Source organism: Castor canadensis, chromosome 18, assembly GCF_047511655.1.
Source record: "Castor canadensis chromosome 18, mCasCan1.hap1v2, whole genome shotgun sequence".
NCBI classification, from domain to species: Eukaryota; Metazoa; Chordata; class Mammalia; order Rodentia; family Castoridae; genus Castor; species Castor canadensis.
Window position 1 is genome coordinate 31724573 of NC_133403.1, and position 22399 is coordinate 31746971.

General features: G+C 39.9%; 1 protein-coding gene across 3 annotated transcripts in view; it reads left to right on the forward strand.

Annotated features, from left to right (window-relative positions):
• Positions 1 to 22399, forward strand: part of Sppl3 (signal peptide peptidase like 3) — a 139207-nt gene that overhangs the window by 27569 nt on the left and 89239 nt on the right. Inside the window, exon 1 of one of the 3 annotated variants that reach the window (XM_074060593.1) lies at positions 736 to 1616. The exons of the other annotated variants lie outside the window; for them this stretch is intronic. Coding sequence (XP_073916694.1) covers positions 1162 to 1616 — 455 coding nt within the window. The 5' untranslated portion in view covers positions 736 to 1161. Of the gene's footprint in view, positions 1 to 735; positions 1617 to 22399 lie in introns of those variants that run through there. 3 annotated transcript variants of the gene reach the window in all.

The following is a 22399-nucleotide window of genomic DNA, read 5'->3' on the forward strand; positions in this document are numbered from 1 at the left end:
CTCTTTCCACATATCCTAATGGTTCTAATCTACTACCTGATAGCAGTAGTTATAGCAAATTGCTGGAATAACTTTTAACTATTTCCCCCACCCCAAAGGGTACTGGATACTAGAATACCTGTGTTAATTTTTTTTGGGGGGGGGAGTTGGGACTAGGGTTTGAACTCACAGCCTCACACTTGCTAGGCAGGCACTCTACCACTTGAGTCACTCTGCCAACCCCCCTGTCTTAATTTCTTTAGTAGGTTACCATCTTGGCAAGGACCAAAGGTAATCTTAATAAGAGAAAGTGTGATGAATTATGCAAAATTTGGCTACACTTACATTGCATACAGTGCAAAAACCTTTTAAATTTATTAAGGAAAATAACATCCCTACAATCTGGATGACACATTGTTTGTTTTTAAAAACCTCATTTCTCTTCCATCGGAAGCTTTTTATCTTTCCATTCTTCCCTGGAGCCATCCTACGACTTAGGCTGCCAGCTTCCTTCCCTTCCACCAAATACAACTAGAAAAGTTGGCAGTCCTGCTAGCTTTCTACAAACTGCCATTTATCAAGCCCCTAACCACCACCACTACCACCCATTTTCCTTAATTGGTGACTAACTGCCCTCTGGAAGGCAGGAAACGCCCACACAGCTTTGCCAGGCCGGCCCCCCCACCCCCACCCCCCGCCTTTTTTTTTTTTTTCCTGGAACATACAGATTAGTCCTCTGCACGGAACCTACAGGAGAGGGAACTGCTAGCTTGGAAATCGTTGCTAGGTGCTGTTTTTCCCAGCAGAGATGGGTAATAAAAAACAACAAAGAATTTAGAGCGCCGAGGGTCTGGTTGTTCCAAAAGAAATGTAAAATTCATTTGCGTCTTTTCTGGAAACCTCATGTTGGCTTGTCCCCAAGAATTATCTGCCAGACGCCTAGCGGACACAGTATCGGGAGAAGGAACTGAGTTATGACTCCATGCTCACCTTCTTGCTAGGGGCTGCAGTGACCCTTTCTGTTATATATTCTCCAACCCCTGGGTAGTGCACGGAGTCCTGTTGTATCTCTTCCGACAAGTCTGCGTTTAGATCATCGTCTTTCGGTTGCGCGTAGTTAACCTGGAGGTGGAGGAGAGCAAGGCCGGGGTGAGGGGTCCCTACCCCTTCCCGCCCTAGGTGATGCCTCTCTTCCCCACTTTTCTGGAAGTGCGAAGACCTCCACGTCTTTCATTGTGGAGCAGGGGCTGGCTGACTGCCACGGTCTCCTGCCTTGGGGAGGTGCTGGCATGGTTTAGGCCCGGAAGGAATGCTTTGGCTGTCAAAGCCTTGGCAAGTCTAGCAGCCTCACACCAGCTCTGGCAGGCTAGTGCCCAGGCCCCGCCCCGCTCCCGCCCCCTTCTCGTCCCTATTGGCTTACCGGATACCCCAGAGTTTTCCCATTGGCCCATAGACGTCCTGTATTTTGTTGCTGTTGATGGTGGACCCACACTCGGAAGGCGGAGCCAGAGCTGGATGACGCCAGCTGTCTGGAAAGCGATTTCAAATCCAAGGAGGTTGTCTCTGGATGTTCTTGAGCCACAGCTTCAAGAAAGTAGGCGACCATCTCTCCGTGTATCTCCCCATCCCCACTCCAGGTCAGAAGGATTTTATAAATTTTGCGGTGGCCTGTCCTTCACTGAAAGGGTATATTTGAATCAGGACCATCTGCATGGGCAAGCTACTAGTGCTGTCGCACAGAAAGGGTCTTCAGGTTTGTTTTAATGTTCTGTTGTCTCATTGTTGAAATTCTTAGTGTTTTAACAAGAGACCCCATATGCAGCCGATCCTGCCCTGAAACATTTGTGTTTGGGAGTGTGCAGCCGTGGGATAATAGGATTTGAGGAAGGGAATTTCCTTCTGAATTAAGGAATTATCTCCAAGAGTGGGATCTCTGTCAGGCAATGCAGACAGAGTGGGGAGTGAGGATGAGGGTGGATTTGGTAGTGTTGAACTCTAGGGCATATACAGGTTGAGGCTTTTTGCTCAGGTGAAGAGTCTTGTGTGTGGGAGAATTTCTTGGTTGGGGATTTATCTCTAGTGAAGAGGTAACTTAATGGACAAAAAGTCAGTCCTCAGAGGTGTCTCCTGGCTTAGGGAAGCCCACCAATAAGTGATGAAATACAGCATAGCTTTGAGGGTTGGGAAGTGGACAGAGTCAGAGCTAGGTTAAAATTCCAGCATTGTCATTTACTAGCTGTTTGAATCTCAGGTTTGTTTGTTTTTATCTGTAACGTGAGCAAATGTAAAAGGAAGCCACTTCATAAGCATGTTGGACATACTGAATGAACTAATGTGTATATTTTTAAAGTTCTCCGTAGAACATGGGGCACTAGTAAATGCTCAGTGCATCTGATCAATAATTTTCATTTGTGGAACTGTCCCAAAGGCCACAGAGGGTTTTGAACAACCAACCCTTAAGCACCGATAATGTATTTTTAAAATTCATACTTTTTCTTTATCCTTTTCTCCCCTTTTCTTTTTTTATCTTTTGTCTTTTTTTTTGAGACAGAGTCTCCATGTGTGACCAACTTAATGGGCAGTCCTGGAAACCCTTTTTGTGTATCACTTCCTGACCTGTGCTAAAGCTTCCTGGTTTTTTGACACGGGTCTCACATTGTAGTTCAGGCTGGCTTTGAACTCTCAATCCTCCTGCCTTAGCCTCCCAAGTGCTGAGATTACCACTCCCAGCTCAAGTCCGTGTTTCTAAAAGGTGAAATTAGGGGCTTTTGAGAAATTAGTATTTCAATATAGTGCCTTTCCTAAGGAAGAAGTGAGGTTGACAGCAAGTCTGGGGTCAGTGCTTCAACTGGCTTGGGCCAGTTCTGATTCATGCCAGAAGCTGTATCTCTTGGGTAATGCATATATATTTCTTTCAGATCTATAGATTGGTCAGCTTTGCCTTGTTTGAACAAAAGAGCTAAGAATATTTCAAGTGGATGAGGTAGGACTGGAGGCATAGCTCAGTGGTGTATACTTGCTTACCATATGGGAAGCCTTCAGTTTGATTCCTTAGTACTGCAAAGTAAATGAGTAAGAATAAAGCCCATAACTTAACATGAACAGCAGCTGCTGACCACCAAGTTCAGCACTTGCAGTCATGGTCTCACAACTGGAAAGTTGTGTCTGGGACCACTCCCCTTTCCTCCTACCTCTGGGCAAAGCTGTTTCCTCATTTAGATTTCAGCTCAACTGTTGCCTTCCTGAACTCCCCACTGTATTTGCTCCCATCACCACCCTCCAGTTACTCTCTACAGCACTTTTATTTCCTCCATCAGTTGCCTCATTTATTCCTTCAGAGGAAATAATCTCATGTATTCACTTGTTTGGCTGTTGTGTATCTGTCCCTGCCTGTTTTGTTCACTGTTCCATTTGCAGCATCAAATTCAATGTCTGGCATGTAGTAGTACTCAGTAAATATGCATTGAATTTTAAAACCAGTTATTATGTCCCTGTTTTACAGTTTGAAAAATTGATTTTTTTCCCCCAAAGACATGCTGCTAACAAATGAGTAAGTTCTAGGTCTAGAGGACCCTAAAGTCCATTCTCTAAACCTCAGGACTACAGTCACAAATTTAGCTGAGTAGACTAGATAGTTGACCTTTTTCTTATTTATAATTTTGAAGAAGAGGAGCTTGAAATGGAATGATGGAATGTTAAGGTGTTCTAAAGGTAGCAGGGTTTTGTTTAGTAAATGATGGGTTTCTCTCTGTGTGTGGCACCTGCCCTTCCCTGGCATCACCTGCGTTTGCTCTGCTCATCTCATCCAGCTCTCAGCCTGAATTATTTTCTTGAAATGTGAAAGAAGGGTGCTATCACAAACCAGTGTCTTTCTGGCCTGTGTTTATCCCTAGGGACCCTTTGAAGGGTTTGGTTTCTAGGAGCCAAAAACCTCTCTGCCTTCTCCATTCCTTTCACATTCATTTATACAGAATTGGCTCATTGGTGTCTAGCTGTTCCTCGTGAGACAGACAACAAATATCCCAATCACCAGGAAAAAATACTGGGCAACATTTGGATGCTTCAAATACACACCTAGAATAAGTTGCAGCCCCATCCTCAAGAATCTTACAGTTAACAGTAAACTAATCTTCTAATAGCATAGATTTGGAATTTGAAGGGACTTTAGAAACACAGGGGCCCAGAAGGAGACATTAATGGGTGAGGCAAGATAGATGGCACAATAGGGAGTGTAGATAAGCTGCTTTAAACTGGTCTTGGTGGTGGCACACACCTGTATTCTCAGCATTCAGGAAGATTTTGAGTTTGAATTCAGCCTGGGCTGAATTCAAACTCAAATACAGAGAGAGACCCTCTCTGAAAAAACCAAAATTAAGCCTATGCCTATCATCTCATCCACAGAGGAAGCATAACTAAGGAGGATTGTGGTCCAGTCTGGCCTGGCATAAAAGCAAGACCCTATTTGAAAAACACCTAAAAGAAAAAAAGGACTGGGAATGTAGCTCAGGTGGTAAAACTGTCTGGCAAAGTCAGGACCCTGAGTTCAAACTCTAGTATTGGAGGGGGGGGTGGACAAAAACAACTCCTTTTAAAGGTAGGAGAGAGCGTCTTCCTTTTCTTCCTCCCCTCCTTCTTCTTTCTTTTTTCTTCCTCTTTCTCCTTTTCAAAAAAACTAAAAAAAAAAAAAAGATAGGAGGCAGATGTTGGCCATTTAAGAATGTTGGACCAGCCAGGTGCTAGTGACTGTAATCCTAGCTACCTGGGAAGCTGAGATTGGGAAGATTACACATGTGGTTCAAGGCCAGCCCACGAAAATAGCTGGAGACACTCCATCTACAAAATAACCAGAGCAAAATGGATGGAAGGTATGGCTCAAGCATGTAGAGCATTTGCTTTGCAAGTGCAAAGCCCTGAGTTCAAAACCTAGTCCCAAGATAGCATAGACAAATGGGACTTCATAAAACTAAAAAGTTTCTGCTCAACAAAAGAAATGGTCTCCAAACTGAAGAGACCACCCACAGAGTGGAAGAAAATATTTGCCAGCTACACATCAGACAAAGGACTGATAACCAGAATATATAGGGAACTCAAAAAACTAAACTCTCCCAAAATTAATGAACCAATAAAGAAATGGGCAAGTGAACTAAACAGAACTTTCTCAAAAGAAGAAATTCAAATGGCCAAAAAACACATGAAAAAATGCTCACCATCTCTAGCCATTAAGGAAATGCAAATCAAAACCACACTAAGATTCCACCTCACCCCTGTTATAATAGCTATCATTAGAAACACCATGAACAACAGGTGTTGGCAAGGATGGGGGAAAAAGGAACCCTTATACACTGCTGGTAGAAATGCAAACTAGTACAACCACTCTGGAAAAAAATTTGGAGGCTTCTTACAAACCTAAACAGAGATCTGCCATATGATCCAACAATACCACTCTTGGGGATAAACCCAAAAGAATGCGACACAGGTTACTCCAAAGGCACCTGCACACCCATGTTTATTGCAGCACTATTCACAATAGTCAAGTTATGGAAGCAGCCAAGATGCCCCACTATCGATGAATGGATCAAGAAAATGTATTTATACACGATGGAATACTACTCAGCCATGAAGAAGAATGAAATCTTATCATTTGCAGGTAAACGAACAGAACTGGAGAACATTGTCCTGAGTGAGGTTAGCCAGGCCCAGATGACTGAAAATCATATGTTCTCCCTCATATGCGGACTTTAGATCAAGGGCAAACACAGCAAGGGGATTGGACTTTGATCACATGATGAGGCGAGAGCACCCAAGGGAGGTATGAGGATAGGCAAGAAACCCAAAAAAAAACAAGATAGCATTTGATGTCCTCAGTGCAAAGGAACTAATGCAGAAACTTTAAAGCAACAGAGGCCAATAGGAGAAGGGAACCAGGAACTAGAGAAGCGGTTAGTTAGAGAAGAATTAATTTAGAATGTAACACATATGTACAGGAAAGCAATGCGAGTCAATTCCCTGTATAGCTATCCTTATCTCAAGTAGCAAAAACCCTTGGTCCTTCCTGTTATTGCTTATACTCTCTCTACAACAAAACTAGAGATAAGGGCAAAAGAGTTTCTGCCTGGTAGTTAGGGGGTAAGAGGGGGGAGAAGGAGGGCATGGGGGAAAGGGAGGGGGCTGGGGGAAGGGGGGAGAAATGACCCAAACATTGTATGCACATATGAATAAAAGAAATTAAAAAAAAAAAAGAAAGAAAAAAACAAAAACCTAGTCCCACCCTAAAAAATAAGAAAGAAAAAGAATGCTGGCCCACTATTGCTAGTTTGTCTGATTTCAAAGAAAAGAACAGTAATTTGGATTATTTTCATAGGAAATATCCTCATTTTAAAATGTTGGGAACTGGGGGGTGTGGTTCAAGTGATAGAGTACTTGCCTGGCAAACCCAAGACCCTGAATTCAAATCCTGGTACCACAAAATTAAATACTTCTATTTGCCCAGCTAGGATAACTTAGAAGGCTGAGATCGGGAGGATTGGGGTTTGAGACCAGCTGGGGCAGATGTTTGTGAGAACTTATCTCCAAAACTACCAGAGCAAAATGGACTGAAGGTGTGGCTCAAGAGGTAGAACACCTGCTTTGCAAGTGTGAAACCCTGAGTTCAAATCTCAGTCCCACCAAACAATAAATTGTTGGTTACAACTTCATTTATTAAAACACCCCATGGTCTAAATATGACCTATGGGCTCCATTTTGCAACCTCTTACTCAGTTTGACCCCAAGTCCAGTGCTTTTTCCTTCTAATTAGACAGGTTGGCTTCTCCTTGGGGACCAGGGTTTCATACTTTCTGGGAATAAGAGGGACATGATGTTTGCTGAATGAATCCTGAATAAACGAATAAGTTCAGGTGCCTGCACTTAGATGTCACAGTGTTGATTGGTATCTGGGATGTTGTGTTCTGTGGAAAGTAAAGTGATTCCACAGGAAAAGGAAAAATAGAGGCTCAAAGCCTCCTTTTCTTAGCTGATGAGAGCCATCCCATTAGATTCAGAACAATCGAGCACAGGCCATTTCTAGGATCTCCTGGAAGTGCTGTTGATGCTGAAGTAAAGCCTCTGTGAGTCCACCAAGTAGAAACAACAGTCATTTCTTTCAGACCCATGATTTTTCCATCTCCATACTACTTCCATTATTTTAATACTTCATTATTACAGCTTTCTATTATATAATAGTGTCATGATGGTTTTGATAATATGTAATATTCTTTAAGTGCTTTACATTTTCCCCTTTTTTTTGATAAGTTGGATTTTGTTGTTCTTGTTGTCTGTGTGTCTATTATGGGAATCAAACACAGGACCTGGTTTCTTCGTGGTAGATAAGCACTCTACCGTGAGCTACACACCTCAGCTGCAAAGAAGTGTCAACAGTTAGGCTACACTTCATTCCATAAAATAGAATGAGTGTTCCAATGAGCTGAGCAGAGGAGGTTGGTTTTATAGATTGGAAGGGGCTGAATGAAGTAGAAACAAAGAACAAAAACTAGAAGATTAGTCATTTCAAAGTTACTTTCCTTGTAAGGTGAGGGACAGGGAGGCAGAAGAATAGAAAAATAACCTGCTGGTTAACATCAGGTTACTTTTTTTTTTTTTTTTTTTGTAAATAAGCTTAAAGCAGAGGGAACTTCATTTATAGTTCCATCAAAACTGGCTTGTTTGGGAAATTTGGTTGTTATCTCTGCCCACTTCTGGGAAAGTCAGATAACAACTTATTTTCAGTTTGTTGAACTTTAGTGTGACTGACTCCATTTTGATTTTTATTGTGGCCTGTTAGGACTTAGTACAGGACCTCCATCTAAAACTGGTCTCTTACAACTTTTATTTAACAGCATCCCTGGCCTCTACCCACAAGATGCCAGTCACGCCACGCCTCCAATATCAGCAATTAATGATGCCTGTAGACTGTGCTAGATGTGAGTAAAATCACTAGCTTACAGTGAAAACAACTACGCCAAACAATCTGGACTAAGTCTGAATGTTATGGATCCCACACTCAGCCACACGTAAAGGCCATGAGGCAAGCAGCTTACTTACAGATGAAGGATGGAATGCCTAGAAATTACAAGTTAGTTCCAGGGTATACTACTAGGCAAAATCTGTAGACTGCTCCAGGAACTAAGGAGCCGGATATGACTCAGTAGGTGACCTCAGTGTCACTCTTTATATGCCAAGTGGTTCTCAGTTAAACCAGTCCCTCCTTCTCCCTCTCCCCAGTAATAGGGGTTGAACCAGGAGTCTTGCACTTCCTGGGCAGGTGCTCTACAGTAACTGATCTACAGCTTCAGTCTTAATTATTTCAGAGCTCCAAAGAGACAGGTAGTTGGTATCTGATTTCTGGCATCTCCATTCTCACTCACTGGGAGAAAAATCTCACCCCAGAATTTTAAAAGTTCAGACTGTCAGTCAAGATGATGGAGGTTTTTGAGCAGGAGCTCAATGTTGCACTGTTCTAGGTGCTGTGGAAACGCAAAAGAACAAAATAGGCCAATACTTTTTTCTTGAAACTCACAAGAGAACAGAAGAATAAAGATAACAAGCAAAAATAAGACCCTGACAAGTGCAATGGATAAAAGTTAAGTTACACAGCCATAGTTGACAAGAAGGGTCTGTCTTATTTTCTGTAGAATTTTCAGGAATGCCTCTCTGAGAAGGTGCCATTTGAGCCAAGATGTGATGACCTGTCTTTGGGATGGAAGACAGAGTTGGGAAAGCCAGTGGGAGCAGAGAAACCAGTTAGAAGCTTTTGTAACATTCCAGGAAAAAGGTAATGGTGGATTGGACCAGGAGAGTAATGACAGAAATTGGATGAGAGATGGTCAGATTCTGACTATTCTGAAGGGGGTACTGACAGAATTGTTGATGAATTGGATACAGAATATGAGGGAATAAGAATAGTCAAGGATGACTTCACCTGGGCATGGTGGTACACACCTACAGTCCCAGCTACTGGGGAGGGCGAGGCAGGAGGATTGCTTGGGCTCAAGTTCAAGACCAGCCTGGGCAAAATAGCCAGATCTCATCTCAAAATTAAGCAAAAATTTAAAAACAATAATCCCAGGCATATGGATTGAAAAGTGAGATGAATAGATTGAGATGGGGAGGGCTAACAGAGCAAACATATATAAGTTCTGCTTTGACCATGTTTTATTTGAGATACCTTCCTCCCACCCCCTCCTAACTAGACTTTGAACTCTCAGGGTTTCTAATCTACTAGGACAATGCTGTACCACATGAGCTAGGCGTTCAACCCAAGATACGTCTCAGACATTCCAAGTGGAGGTGTCAGATATGCACTTGGCTATATGAATTCTGGGAAGAGGTCCAGGCTAGAGCTGTAATTTGGGGAGTCATCAGACGACATTTAAAGCCCTGGGATCTGATGAGATCACCACTGAGGGAGGAGTATGAGTAGATGGAGGAGGTAATGCTTATTCAGCTTGCATTATTCTCTGACTGTTTACCGCGGACCAGGCCCCGAGTGAGGTAGGAAGTACAGATGTATTGCCCTTGGTATGTGCCCCAGAGAAACCCCACTGCTTACCGAATTCTTCCTGCCTAAGTCTTGAGCCATTTGGAGCATGAGTCTGGAAGGATTTTACCCTGCCTCTTTGTAACTTTTTTCCCCCTACAGACACTTACTGAGCACCTACTTGAGAAAAGGTGCCCATCTAGGCACTCAGGACATGAAAGGGAGGAAGTCAGACGTAGCCTGTCCTCATGGAGGAGGCATTTTGTGTGTGGACAGGGCAGCCATGAACAAGGATGTGCACAGGATGTGATTCCTGTTGTGATGGAGGCAGTGAAGGAGGACAAGCTGGTGGGAGAGCTAATAGTGGAGATCAGTTCCTGCCCGGGATGGAGGGAGGACGGTTCTAGGAAGTCACTCTTGAGGAGCGATCAGAGCGGGAAACTAGGCTGAGGGAAAGCGCTGGGAGCCTTCCAGGCGGGAGGAACAGCATGCTCAAAGGCCTGAAGCAGGAGGTTGGCAGCTGAAAGGGCCTCCTTGGCTAGAGAGTTGGTGGAGGAATTGTGGGAAAGAAGAGGCCAGAGTGGTGGACAGCAGTCACACCTTTGGAGGCGGCCGTCTCTAAACTTGCTTAAGCTATGATGGGGGCTCAAGTGGTTGGTGGGGGCCACTGAAGAGGTCAGAGGGGCCCGCAGGACAGCTAGAACACCAGAGCGGAGGTTCTTGCCTCAGTCTCTCAGTTCTCCATTTTAAACATTTGTTGCAGAGCCCCAGTTCTCTCAGGGGACAGGGAACTCCTGATACCCCCGATGACAAAGTCAGAGCTTAAAGCTGGACAGAAAAATCTGTTTCTTCCAGGGGCTGCCTCCTCCCTCAGCATCTCTGAAGGTGCAGAATTATTTCATTATCAGGGTGTCAGGTGGTTTTGGCCAGAGCCTCTGTGTCCATATTTCATTTGACTTTATGGGGTCTTCAGTGCCAGGCTATGTAAAGAAAAATAATATAATTCATGCAGCCAACGAGGCTGTACTCACACTCATGTCACTGCCATCCCACTTATGAAATATTTGCAAGGGTTTTTACCAGTTTTCTCCCTGATGCCCACATTGTATTAAAAATTACAAAAATAATAAAATTACCTCATAAAAGATACAGGAAACAAAGCATTATAAATATTAAGCGTACAGAGATAACTTAATATTTTGCTCTAGATGTTCATAAGTTTTGTCTGTTCAGTATTATGTACCACTGTAAAATTTTTTATGTGTCATTTCTGTTTCTTGCTTTTCCATATCCTTAATCCTTCTTCCTAATTTTTAATGGTTTATTAATAGTCCATCTATAATAATTTTTCATTGATAAGTTTTTGAAACAATCCCTGTTACTGGCTACTTAAGTTGTTCCTATTTTTTCAGTATTATATGACCTTTGAATATCATTCAAAGGTAAAAAGACTCTTTGTTAATCTCTGTTCAGAAGTAATAGTGCTCACTGTATAAAAAGTCGAACACTGCAGAAATTTAGAATTTGAAAAGGAAATGAGATTTTTCTTTGGTGCATAATGTTTTTGCTTTTATAAAACTGGTCTAATTTTGTGTTTTCCCTCTTACATTATAAAAATTGACTTTGTTTCTTACTGAACTTACCTTATGTTCCCACCACCCTCTGTAGCTGCCCACTTGCATCTATAATGCACTGTTTGCCCCACCTCCAGTTACCATGACTGTTCATGCTCTAGCTAAGGCCACTGTCCTGGTACACAGTCCAGCTTTTACTCCTGTGGTCATCTCTTCTTCTTCATCATCATTTGCCCCTTTCTACTGGATTATTCCCTAAAAATTTGCTGGAACATTCTTTTTTTAAAGGCTTCCTGTACCTAATACTACTCCTCTACATCCCATCTCGGCTTTCCACCAAGAGTTTATTTGCAGTTTCTTCCCATTCTGTCTTTAATCCACTGCATTGCAAAAGCTCATTAAAGTTACCAATGTCTACCATACAGCTAAATATATTGGTCAGTTCAGTGCCCTTCATTGGCTTACTTGTCAGACTTGCTCTTTTCCTCTCATAAGCTCATTGGGGTCCTTACTTGACTTCCAGGACCCCACATTTCTGTCTCATGAGCAGCTTCTTAGTCTCCTATTTCGACCTCTTCTTCCTGAGCCCTATAGGAGGGAATGTCCCAGGCCTACCCTGCTAGGCCACTTTTCTTTTTTTTTGCTCCATTATTTTATTTATTTATTTTTATTCATATGTGTATACAATGCTTGGGTCATTTCTCCCCCCTGCCCCCACCACCTCCCTGACCCCCCACCCTCTCTCTCTCCCTCCCACCCCCTCGCTACCCGGCAGAAACTATTTTGCCCTTATCTCTAATTTTGTTGAAGAGAGTATATAAGCAATAATAGGAAGAATCAAGGGTTTTTGCTAGTTGAGATATAGATAGCTATACAGGGAGTTGACTCGCATTGATTTCCTGTGCATGTGTGTTACCTTCTAGGTTAATTCTTCTTGATCTAACCTTTTCTCTAGTTCCTGGTCCCCTTCTCCTAGTGGCCTCAGTTGCTTTAAGGTATCTGCTTTCGTTTCTCTGCATTGAAGGCAACAAATGCTATCTAGTTTTTTAGGTGTCTTACCTATCCTAATACCTCCCTTGTGTGCTCTCGCCTTATCATGTGATCAAAGTCCAATCCCCTTGTTGTGCTGCCCCTTGATCTAATGTCCGAATATGAGGGAGAACATACGATTTTTGGTCTTTTGGGCCAGGCTAACTTCACTCAGAACGATGGTCTCCAATTCCATCCATTTACCAGCCAATGACAACATTTCGTTCTTCATGGCTGCATAAAATTCCATTGTGTATAGATACCACATTTTCTTAATCCATTCATCAGTATTGGGCCATCTTGGCTGTTTCCATAACTTGACTATTGTGAATAGTGCTGCAATAAACATGGGTGTGCAGGTGCCTCTGGAGTAACCTGTGTCACAATCTTTTGGGTTCATCCCCAAGAGTGGTATTGCTGGATCATATGGTAGATCAATGTTTAGCTTTTCAAGTAGCCTCCAAATTTTTTTCCAGAGTGGTTGTACTAGTTTACATTCCTACCAGCAGTGTAAGAGGGTTCCTTCCCCTCCGCCCCCTCCCCCAGCATCGTTGCCAACACCTGTTGGTGGTGGTGTTGCTAATGATGGCTATTCTAACAGGGGTGAGGTGGAATCTTAGTGTGGTTTTAATTTGCATTTCCTTTATTGCTAGAGATGGTGAGCATTTTTTCATGTATTTTTTGGCCATTTGAATTTCTTCTTTTGAGAAAGTTCTGTTTAGTTCACTTGCCCATTTCTTTATTGGTTCATTAATTTTGGGAGAATTTAGTTTTTTGAGTTCCCTATATATTCTGGTTATCAGTCCTTTGTCTGATGTGTAGCTGGCAAATATTTTCTCCCACTCTGTGGGTAGTCTCTTCAGTTTTGAGACCATTTCTTTTGTTGAGCAGAAGCTTTTTAGTTGTATGAAGTCCCATTTATCTATGCTGTCTCTTAGTTGCTGTGCTGCTGGGGTTCCATTGAGAAAGTTCTTACCTATACCTATTAATTTCAGATTATTTCCTGCTCTTTCCTATATCAACTTTAGAGTTTGGGGTCTGATATTAAGATCCTTGATCCATTTTGAATTAATATTGGTATAGGGTGATATATATGGATCTAGTTTCAGTTTTTTGCAGACTGCTAACCAGTTTTCCCAGCAGTTTTTGTGGAAGAGGCTGTCTTTTCTCCATCATATATTTAGCGCCTTTGTCAAAGACAAATTGGTTGTAGTTGTGTGGCTTCATATCTGGGTCCTCTATTCTGTTCCAGTGGTCTTCATGTCTGTTTTTGTGCCAGTACCATGCTGTTTTTATTGTTATTGCTTTGTAATACAGTTTGAAGTCAGGTATCGTGATACCTCCAGCATTGTTCTTTTGACTGAGTATTGCCTTGGCTATTCGTGGCCTCTTGTGTTTCCATATAAATTTAACAGATTTTTCAATCTCTTTAATGAATGTCATTGGAATTTTGATGGGAATTGCATTAAACATGTAGATAACTTTTGGGAGTATAGACATTTTTGCTATGTTGTTTCTACCAATCCATGAGCATGGGAGATCTCTTCACTTTCTATAGTCTTCCTCAGTCTCTTTCTTGAGAAGTTTATAGTTTTCCTTGTAGAGGTCTTTCATATCCTTTGTTAGGTTTACACCTAGGTATTTGATTTTTCTTGAGGCTATTGTAAATGGAATTGTTTTCATATATTCTTTCTTAGTTTGTTTATTATTAGTGTATAGAAACGCTAATAATTTTTCTATGTTGATTTTATATCCTGCTACCTTGCTATAGCTATTGATAGTGTCTAGGAGCTTTTGAGTAGAGTTTTTTGGGTCTTTAAGGTATAGGATCATGTCATCTGCAAGTAGGGATATTTTGACAGTTTCTTTACCTATTTGTATTCCTTTTATTCCTTCTTCTTGCCTAATTGCTCTGGCTAGGAATTCCAGTACTATGTTGAATAGGAGTGGAGATGGTGGGCATCCTTGTCTAGTTCCTGATTTTGGAGGGAATGGTTTCAGTTTTTCACCGTTAAGTATAATGCTGGCTGTAGGTTTGTCATCTATAGCTTTTATAATGTTGAGGTACTTTCCTTCTAGTCCTAGTTTTCTTAGTGCTTTTATCCTGAAATGGTGTTGGATCTTATCACAGGCTTTTTCTGCATCTATTGAGATGATCAAGTGGTTTTTGTCTTTGCTTCTGTTAATGTGGTTTATTACATTTATTGATTTTCGTATGTTGGACCACCCCTGCATTCCTGGGATGAAGCCTACTTGGTCGTGGGGAATGATCATTTTGATGTGTTGCTGAATTTGGTTTGCCATTGTTTTGTTGAGGATTTTTGCATCAATGTTCATTAAGGAGATTGGCCTATAGTTCTCCTTTTTGGAGGTGTCTTTGCCTGGTTTTGGAATAAGTGTAATACTGGCTTCATAAAATGTGTTAGGCAGTTTTCCTTCCCTTTCTATTTCGTGGAACAGTTTAAGCAGGGTTGGTGTCAGTTCTTCTTTAAAGGTCTGATAGGATTCAGCAGAGAATCCATCAGGTCCTGGACTTTTCTTTTTCGGGAGACTCTTGATTGCTGCTTCAATTTCATTTTGTGTTATAGATCTATTCAGGTGATTAATACCCTCTTGGTTCAGTTTTGGATGATCTTATGTATCTAGAAATCTGTCCATTTCTTTAAGATTTTCGAGTTTATTTGAATATAGGTTCTCGAAGTAGTCTCTGATGATTTCCTGGACTTCCATGGTGTTTGTTGTCATCTCCCCTTTTGCATTCCTGATTCTACTAATTTGGGTTTTTCTCTCCTCATTTTAGTCAAGTTTGCTAGGGGTCTGTCAATCTTGTTTATTTTTTCAAAGAACCAACTTTTTGTTTCATTAATTCTTTGTGTGTTTTTTTGGATTTCTATTTGATTGATTTCAGCTCTTATTTTTATTATTTCTCCTTCTATTTGTTTTGGGATTTGCTTGTTCTTGTTTTTCTAGGAGTTTGAGATGTATCATTAAATCATTGATTTGGTATCTTTCAGTCTTTTTAATATATGCACTCATGTCTATAAACTTTCCTCTTAGGACTGCCTTTGCTGTGTCCCATAGGTTCCTGTAGGTTGTGTTTTCATTTTCATTGACTTTCAGGAACTTTTTAATTTTCTCTTATTTCATCAATGACCCATTGTTCATTAAGCAATAGTTATTCAGTTTCCAGCTGTTTGCATGTTTTTTGTCTTTACTTCTGTTGAGTTCTAGTTTTATTGAATTGTGATCAGATAGAATGCATTGTATAGTTTCTATTTTCTTATATTTGCTGAGGCTTGCTTTGTGCCCTAGGATATGATCTATTTTGGAGAAGGTTCCATGGGCTGCTGAGAAGAATGTATATTGTGTAGAAGTTGGATGAAATGTTCTGTATACATCAAGTAGGTCCATTTGATCTATTGTATATTTTAGATCTAGGATTTCTTTATTGATTTTTTGTTTGGATGACCTATCTATTGATGATAGTGGGGTGTTAAAGTCTCCCACAACCACTGTGTTGGAGTTTATATATGCTTTTAGGTCATTCAGGGTATGTTTGATGAAATTGGGTGCGCTGACATTGGGTGCATATAAATGGATAATTCTTATTTCCTTTTGGTCTCTTTACCCTTTTATTAGTATGGAGTGTCCTTCTTTATCTCGTTTGATCAATGTAGGTTTGAAGTCTACTTTGTCAGAGATAAGTATTGCTACTCCTGCCTGTTTTCGGGGGCCATTGGCTTGGTAAATCTTCTTCCAGCCTTTCATCCTAAGCCTATGCTTATTTCTGTCGGTGAGATGGGTCTTCTGTAAGCAACAAATTGTTTAATCTTCCTTTTTAATCCATTTCGTCAAACGGTGCCTTTTGATGGGGGAATTAATTCCATTAATGTTAAGTGTTTATACTGATAGGTATGTGGTGATTCCTGTCATTTAGTTGTCTTAGTTGTTTGAAGGTTTGATTGTGTGTACCTAAGTTGAGGTTACTCTCTACTTTCTTGCTTTTTCTTTTCCTGTAGTTTGGTGCTGCCTGCCCTTTCATGGTTATGTTGGGCTCTACTTTCTGTGTGCAGAATCCCTTGAAGAATCTTTTGTAGTGGTGGCTTTGTGGTCACACATTGTTTTAGTTTCTGCTTATTGTGGAAGACTTATTGCTCCATCTATTTTGAATGATAGTTTTGCTGGGTAGAGTATACTGGGGTTGAAGTTATTTTCATTCAGTGCCCGGAAGATCTCACCCAAAGCTCTTCATGCTTTTAATGTTTCTGTTGAGAAGTCTGCTGTGATTGTGATGGGTTTACCTTTGTATGTTATTTGTTTTTCCTCTCTTACAGGCTTTAATATTCTTTCTCTAGTTTCTGTACTTGTTGTTTTAATGATGATGTGCCGTGGGGTAGTTGTGTTTTGATCTGGTCTGTTTAGTGTTCTGGAGGCCTCTTGCATCCGTATGGGAATAGATTTCTCTAGATTTGGGAAATTTTCTGTTATTATTTTGTTGAATATATTACACATTCCCTTTGCTTGCACCTCTTCTCCTTCTTCAATGCCCATGATTCTCAGGTTTGGTCTTTTGATGGAGTTGGTGAGTTCTTGCATCTCTTTTTCACAGGTCTTGAGTTGTTTAACTAATAGTTCTTTGGTTTTTCCTTTAATTACCATTTCATCTTTGAGTTCTGAGATTCTGTCTTCTGTTTGTTCTATTCAGCTGGATTGGCCTTCCATTTAGTTTTGCAATTCTGTTTCGTTCTTTTTTCTGAGGTTTTCCATATCCTGAGACGCTTCCTCTTTAATGTTGTCTATTTCTGTCCTGTGTTCTCTGTTTCACTTTGGTGTTTATACAGTGCTTCTATGGTTTCTTTTATTTCTTCTTTTGCTTTTTCAAATTCTCTATTTTTGTTGTCTTGGAATTTCTTGAGTGTCTCCTGTACATTTTGGTTGATCATACCTAGTATCATCTCTGTAAAATTCTCATTGATTACCTGTAGTATTTCTTCTTTTAGGTTGTTCTTGTGGGCTTCATTTGGTTCTTTGGCATAGTTTATCTTCATTTTGTTGGAGTCTGGATCTGAGTGTCTGTTTTCTTGATTTCCCTCTGGTTCCTGTACTAATTTTTTGTTGTGGGGAAACTGGTTTCCCTGATTTTCTGTCTTCCCATCTTTGCCCTTGATGTTGTTATTGTCCCTGTACTGTGCAATTAAGTATTTTCTAGCTTGTAGTAATAACACTGGTGATATTTAGAATGGAAAGGTGAGAGGAGATGGAAAGCAAAGAAGTTAAAGAAAAAGGGAAAAACAAATAAAGAAGTAGAATAAAACAAGGCAAATAAAAAAGTTTCAAAGATATAAACAGGGAGAGATAGTGTACTAATCAACAGTAAGCTGAACAGGCATTAGAGAGACAGAGAGGATTGAAAATAAAAAATAAATAAATAAATAAATGGAAAAAAAAATCTCCAAGTTCAAATGCAATAAAGTTTCAGTCTTAATAATTTTGGTGTTCCTCAGCCTCCAATCCTGGAGATTGTGTCTCAGAAGTAGTTCTGTGGTTGTCTCATCAAAGGGGAAAAAAGCTAAAACAAAACATAACACAAAACAAAAAAAACCACACAAAGTGTCCCAAGTTCAAATGCAATACAGTTTCAGTAAGTTTTTCAGCATGCAGATGTAGTTTGGTTGTTATTTTGTGGTCTGCGTCTTTCCAAGCCGTCTGGGTGCTGTTGCTTGGTGGCAGCATGGGAGCCCTCCCGGTTTCTCCGTTTAATGTGAAGTGGAGATGCTGTGTGCAGGCTGGAGGTGTGGAGGAGTCAGTTTTGCCTCTTCTCAGTGGTTTTTCCTGTAAGGTTATCTCCAGTGTCTCTCCAAGATTTTACTTTAGGTGGCATGCTTTCTGCTTCCTCCCTCTAGCCGCCATCTTGGAATCTCCCCACTTTTCTATTTAAACTCTCTCTGTAGTCTCCATTTTCATAGCTTTAAATTCCATCTCCATTCTTATGACTTCCGCATTTGTATTTCCACCCTACACTTTATCCCTGAATGGCCGTCCCATGTTTCTAAGTAGTACTCGAAATATCTCTAGGGTGCCTAATAAGCATCAAAAGCTAACACTTTCCCAGACAGGTCTGCTTCAATCTCAAGCCTGCTGATCCTGCAGTATTCCTCATTATTGTAAATAGTAACTCCATTCTTGTACTCTGATCCATTAGCAAATCCTTTACATTTTTTCTTGAAAGTACTTCTCATACCGACCACTTGTTAACCATTAGCACTGCTCCATCTCCAGTAACAGTGGCATCTAACATATGTTCCTGTGCCCACCTTTGCTGTGTGCTACACACTATTCACAAAGGAGCCAGTGAGCGTCTTAAAAAGCAACTCAGGCTGGGGATGTAGCTCAGTGGTAGAGTGCTTGCCTAGCATGTGCAAGACCCTGGGTTTGATCCCCAGCACTGGGAAAAAAAGTCAAACAAAAAGCTCAAACAATAATATGTCTCTCCTCTGGTCAAACTCACTAATTATTCCCAAGAAATGTCTTAGAAAGATTGTCCTTTTTCTATTGAATTGTGTTTGTATTTTTGTCAAAAGTCTCGACTATACTTGAGGGTCTATTGCTGTGCTCTTTCTGCTCCATTGATTAATGTGCTCATACTTCCAGAACGTTAGAGTAAATCCTGACAGGTTATGTGAATCCTCTGACTTTAATCTTTTTCAGAACTTTGACTGTTCTAGTAATGTTGCTTTTCTATGTAAATTTTATAATCAATTTGTAGGCATGGAGAAAAACCTTTTCCTTTACCCTCAAAAAATTTAGCCTTTGCAGGGCTGTGAGTTATCAAGATAGACAATCAAGACAAAGACAAAATTTAATCCTGTATTTTTGCTAACACTGTATGGAAATTCACCAAAAAGCTCACAGATTATTAGAACATGAAAACTTTCAGCTTACCTCCAGGAAGAGAAAGTGGGCTGGAGATTGGCTGTAAAAGCTCTCGAACAGGAGAGCGTGGTTCAAGCTGTCATGTCTCATACCCCATACCTTCCCCTTAGCTTCTGTCCATTTGGCTGATCCCGGATTGTATACAGCCTTTATTATAACCTGGTAAACATGAATAGTTTTCCTGGGTTCTGTTATTCTAGCAAATTATTGAACCTGTAGGGAGAGGTATTGTGGGAACACCTGAAATTATGATTGTCATGGCAGACATGTGGATTGCTTGAGCACTCTGTGACTGGCATCTGAAACATGGCAGTTTTGTAGGACTGAGCCATTAAGCTCAGACTGAGACCTTTTGTAGGGTCTTGCTATATCTTTAGCAAGTATCTTGTTGTTACTGTCAGAATTGAATTGAACTATTAGAGAATTGGTCATTGGTGTGGAAAAACCCCATACATTAGGTGTTAGAAGTGTTACGAGATGAAGCAGATCACAGTAGTATGTATAATTTATACTAATGAATAGTGGGTTATTTTTAAATTTATAAACTTTTTAATGCTCTCAGTTTTAATTTCGAATTTTAGATGTTAGTAGCTGTAATCTATCGTTTTTGCTGATATAGTTTGATCCTCAATTTAAAACTGAGAGCTCAGTCTTCAGAGATATTTTGGATATTTGTCCCTCTCCTCATCTCCCACTGAGCTATATCCCCAGCCCTATGTTGGTTATGTTTTATGTTTCATAGTTTGATTTCAGGTGTTTGGGAATCTGTTGGTGGCATTTTGTTCTTATATATGGTATCTAATGAGGTATTATGATCTGGTGAAAAGTCAGAATAATTGAGGGTAGGAAATCTGGACTGTGGTCTTGAATCTGCTTTTAACCAGTTGTGAAACTTTTTTTTTCCTGATTTCTTCCTTTGTGAGAGGAAGGTAAGTTAATTATCCACTCTTAAATCTCATTCATTTAGCAAATAGTGGAATTTTTTAAAATGTGCTTGGTAGAGAAGATGCAAAGGGGAGTCTGTCTGGCATGAATCCTGCTCTGAAGAAACATAGTCTAGTGAGAAACGTAATTTATTTTTGCCTTGCATTTTGGTTATTTCTGGATGTAGCATATCTTAATCATTGAATATAACTTTCAAAGGGAAAATCTTATTTTTATGCCCTTAATAATGCACATGGCCAGCAGAGATTTGTATATATTAGGCATAGGAGTAATTTCATAACATAAATAATGGAGGGGCAGGACTAACCTGTGAGGAGATTTGGACTGTTTTTTAGATGACATGATTTTAATCTTCTGGAGACTTGATTGTATACTAAGTGTACTATCAGACAGTGTCCCAGCCTGCCAGATAAACCAGGACTTGGTTCTTTGCCATGATTCATGTAACAAAGACATCACCATGGGACACTATACTGTAGTTGTCAATAATACAGCAAAGATCCACCGTTTTCCGGTTACCATCTGACTAGAAAGGTGATTGCTGCAGTAGATAGATGACATCTAGACTACACTGATAACAGTCTCTTCAAGATTGGATTCCAAAAAAATCTTCTTTTCCCCTTTTATTGCCAACATCATTTTCAAGGTTTTGTCTTTTTAGAAGAATTGTTACTTTAGCTTCCTTTTCCCATTTTTCTTTTTCTTTTCTTTTCTTTTTTTTTTTTTTGTGTGTGTGTGGGTTCATTACTGTTGTGTTGGTGTTCCTATTTTTTTTGAATGTAAGAATGAGCAAACTATGGTCTGTAAACCAAATCTGACCTGCCACCTGTTTTCATAAATAGTTTTATTGTAACACAACCATACCCATTTGTTTACATCTCATCTGTGGCTACTTTTATGCCATCATAGCAGAGCTGAGAAATTGCAACAGAGACCATAATATGGTTTACAGAGCCTAAAATATTTACTGTTTGACCCTGTATGAAAAAAGTTTGCCCACTTCTTCTCATAGTATTTCTGATTAAGTACCACCAGGTCCTCCTTCCTCCTTCCCTCTGATTTGTCATAAACTTTGTATATGTGTGTGTGTGCCTGTAAAATACAGTAAGCGTAAATTGCCAGAAAAAATAAAAACTTACAAAATGCACTTTCCAATTTTTCATTATTAGAGTCAACAGACACACAATTACTAAATTGTTTTGAAGATTTGTAACATTCTCATTTTTGGTACCTACCTTGACATGAAGCAGTTACCAACAGTTAAAGACCCAAGACCATTGCTGAATCACACTTGAGATAGGCCTATTCTTGTAGCCAGTCTGTTACTAGAAAACTGTTGTATTATTCAGGCAGCTCATTCACCCCTTTCCTGCAAGTATTTTTGTAAATCTAGTATATTTCTGGTTGAGTATGCCAAATACTCTGAAGATGTACACTGACCATTATGTGGATCTTCCAGTGAGGGAAGTCCTTCCTGGATATTATAATGTGTTCTTTATCACGTCAAAGACCCTTTATAGTGATGGAGTTTTTTTCTATTGTATTTAGACTTAGCCTACTTTTCTTATTAATATGTACAACATGGCTGTAAATATGTGTTCAAAAAGAATTCTTTGCCAGGCATGGTGAGATATATTGAGATCTGTCTCAAAAAACAGTTTTCTTTTTTTTTCTTTGAAATCAGTGGTTCCTATGGGGTTTCTGTTTCAAGTACTGTTGGTTTGCTGTTGTTTTGTCAAATACACATACACACACTTTTATATACTATCACTAGTTCTTACCTCATGTATTGCTTAAAAAGAGACTTAACTTAGCTTTGGTGATCTTTTTTTAGGAAAGTATGTTACTATCTACTTCTGTGTTGTAACACACTCTACATTTTCTTTAAAAAGTAGATAGGAAAAAGATACTTGTTAATGATGTTTCCTGTTCAGTCTCAATCGCTTTAATCATATTACTTTTATGAATTAAGAATTTTTCCATATTGCTCCCAGACATTAAGGAAAAAAATTGAAATTGCATTGAATACTTCATTATCTGATTTCATCTCCTATTTCTTGCCACCTACATTCTTAATCTATTTCCTGTTCAGTTTATTTATGCTCTCTCTCTTTTTTTTTTTCAAATAAAACTTGAAGTCTTCCCATAGGAAACCCTTTTTCTCGGCCTCCAAGGAACATGATGATGCAGAATAAAAAAAATGAAAACATAGCAGTTTATTTCAAAGACCCCTAAATAGAGTGACTAAATAAGTTTTTTTTAAAAGAAGGGAAAAAAAAGACTAATAGATTAGAGAAAGAAACAAATTCTTAAAAGTTTAAATAAATTTACCACTTGACCCTGTAGTTTTGCTCCTAATTTGGCAGCTTAAAAATTCTTGATTCACCTCTCGTTTCCTTTTATTGTCTTCCCATGTACTGTTGTT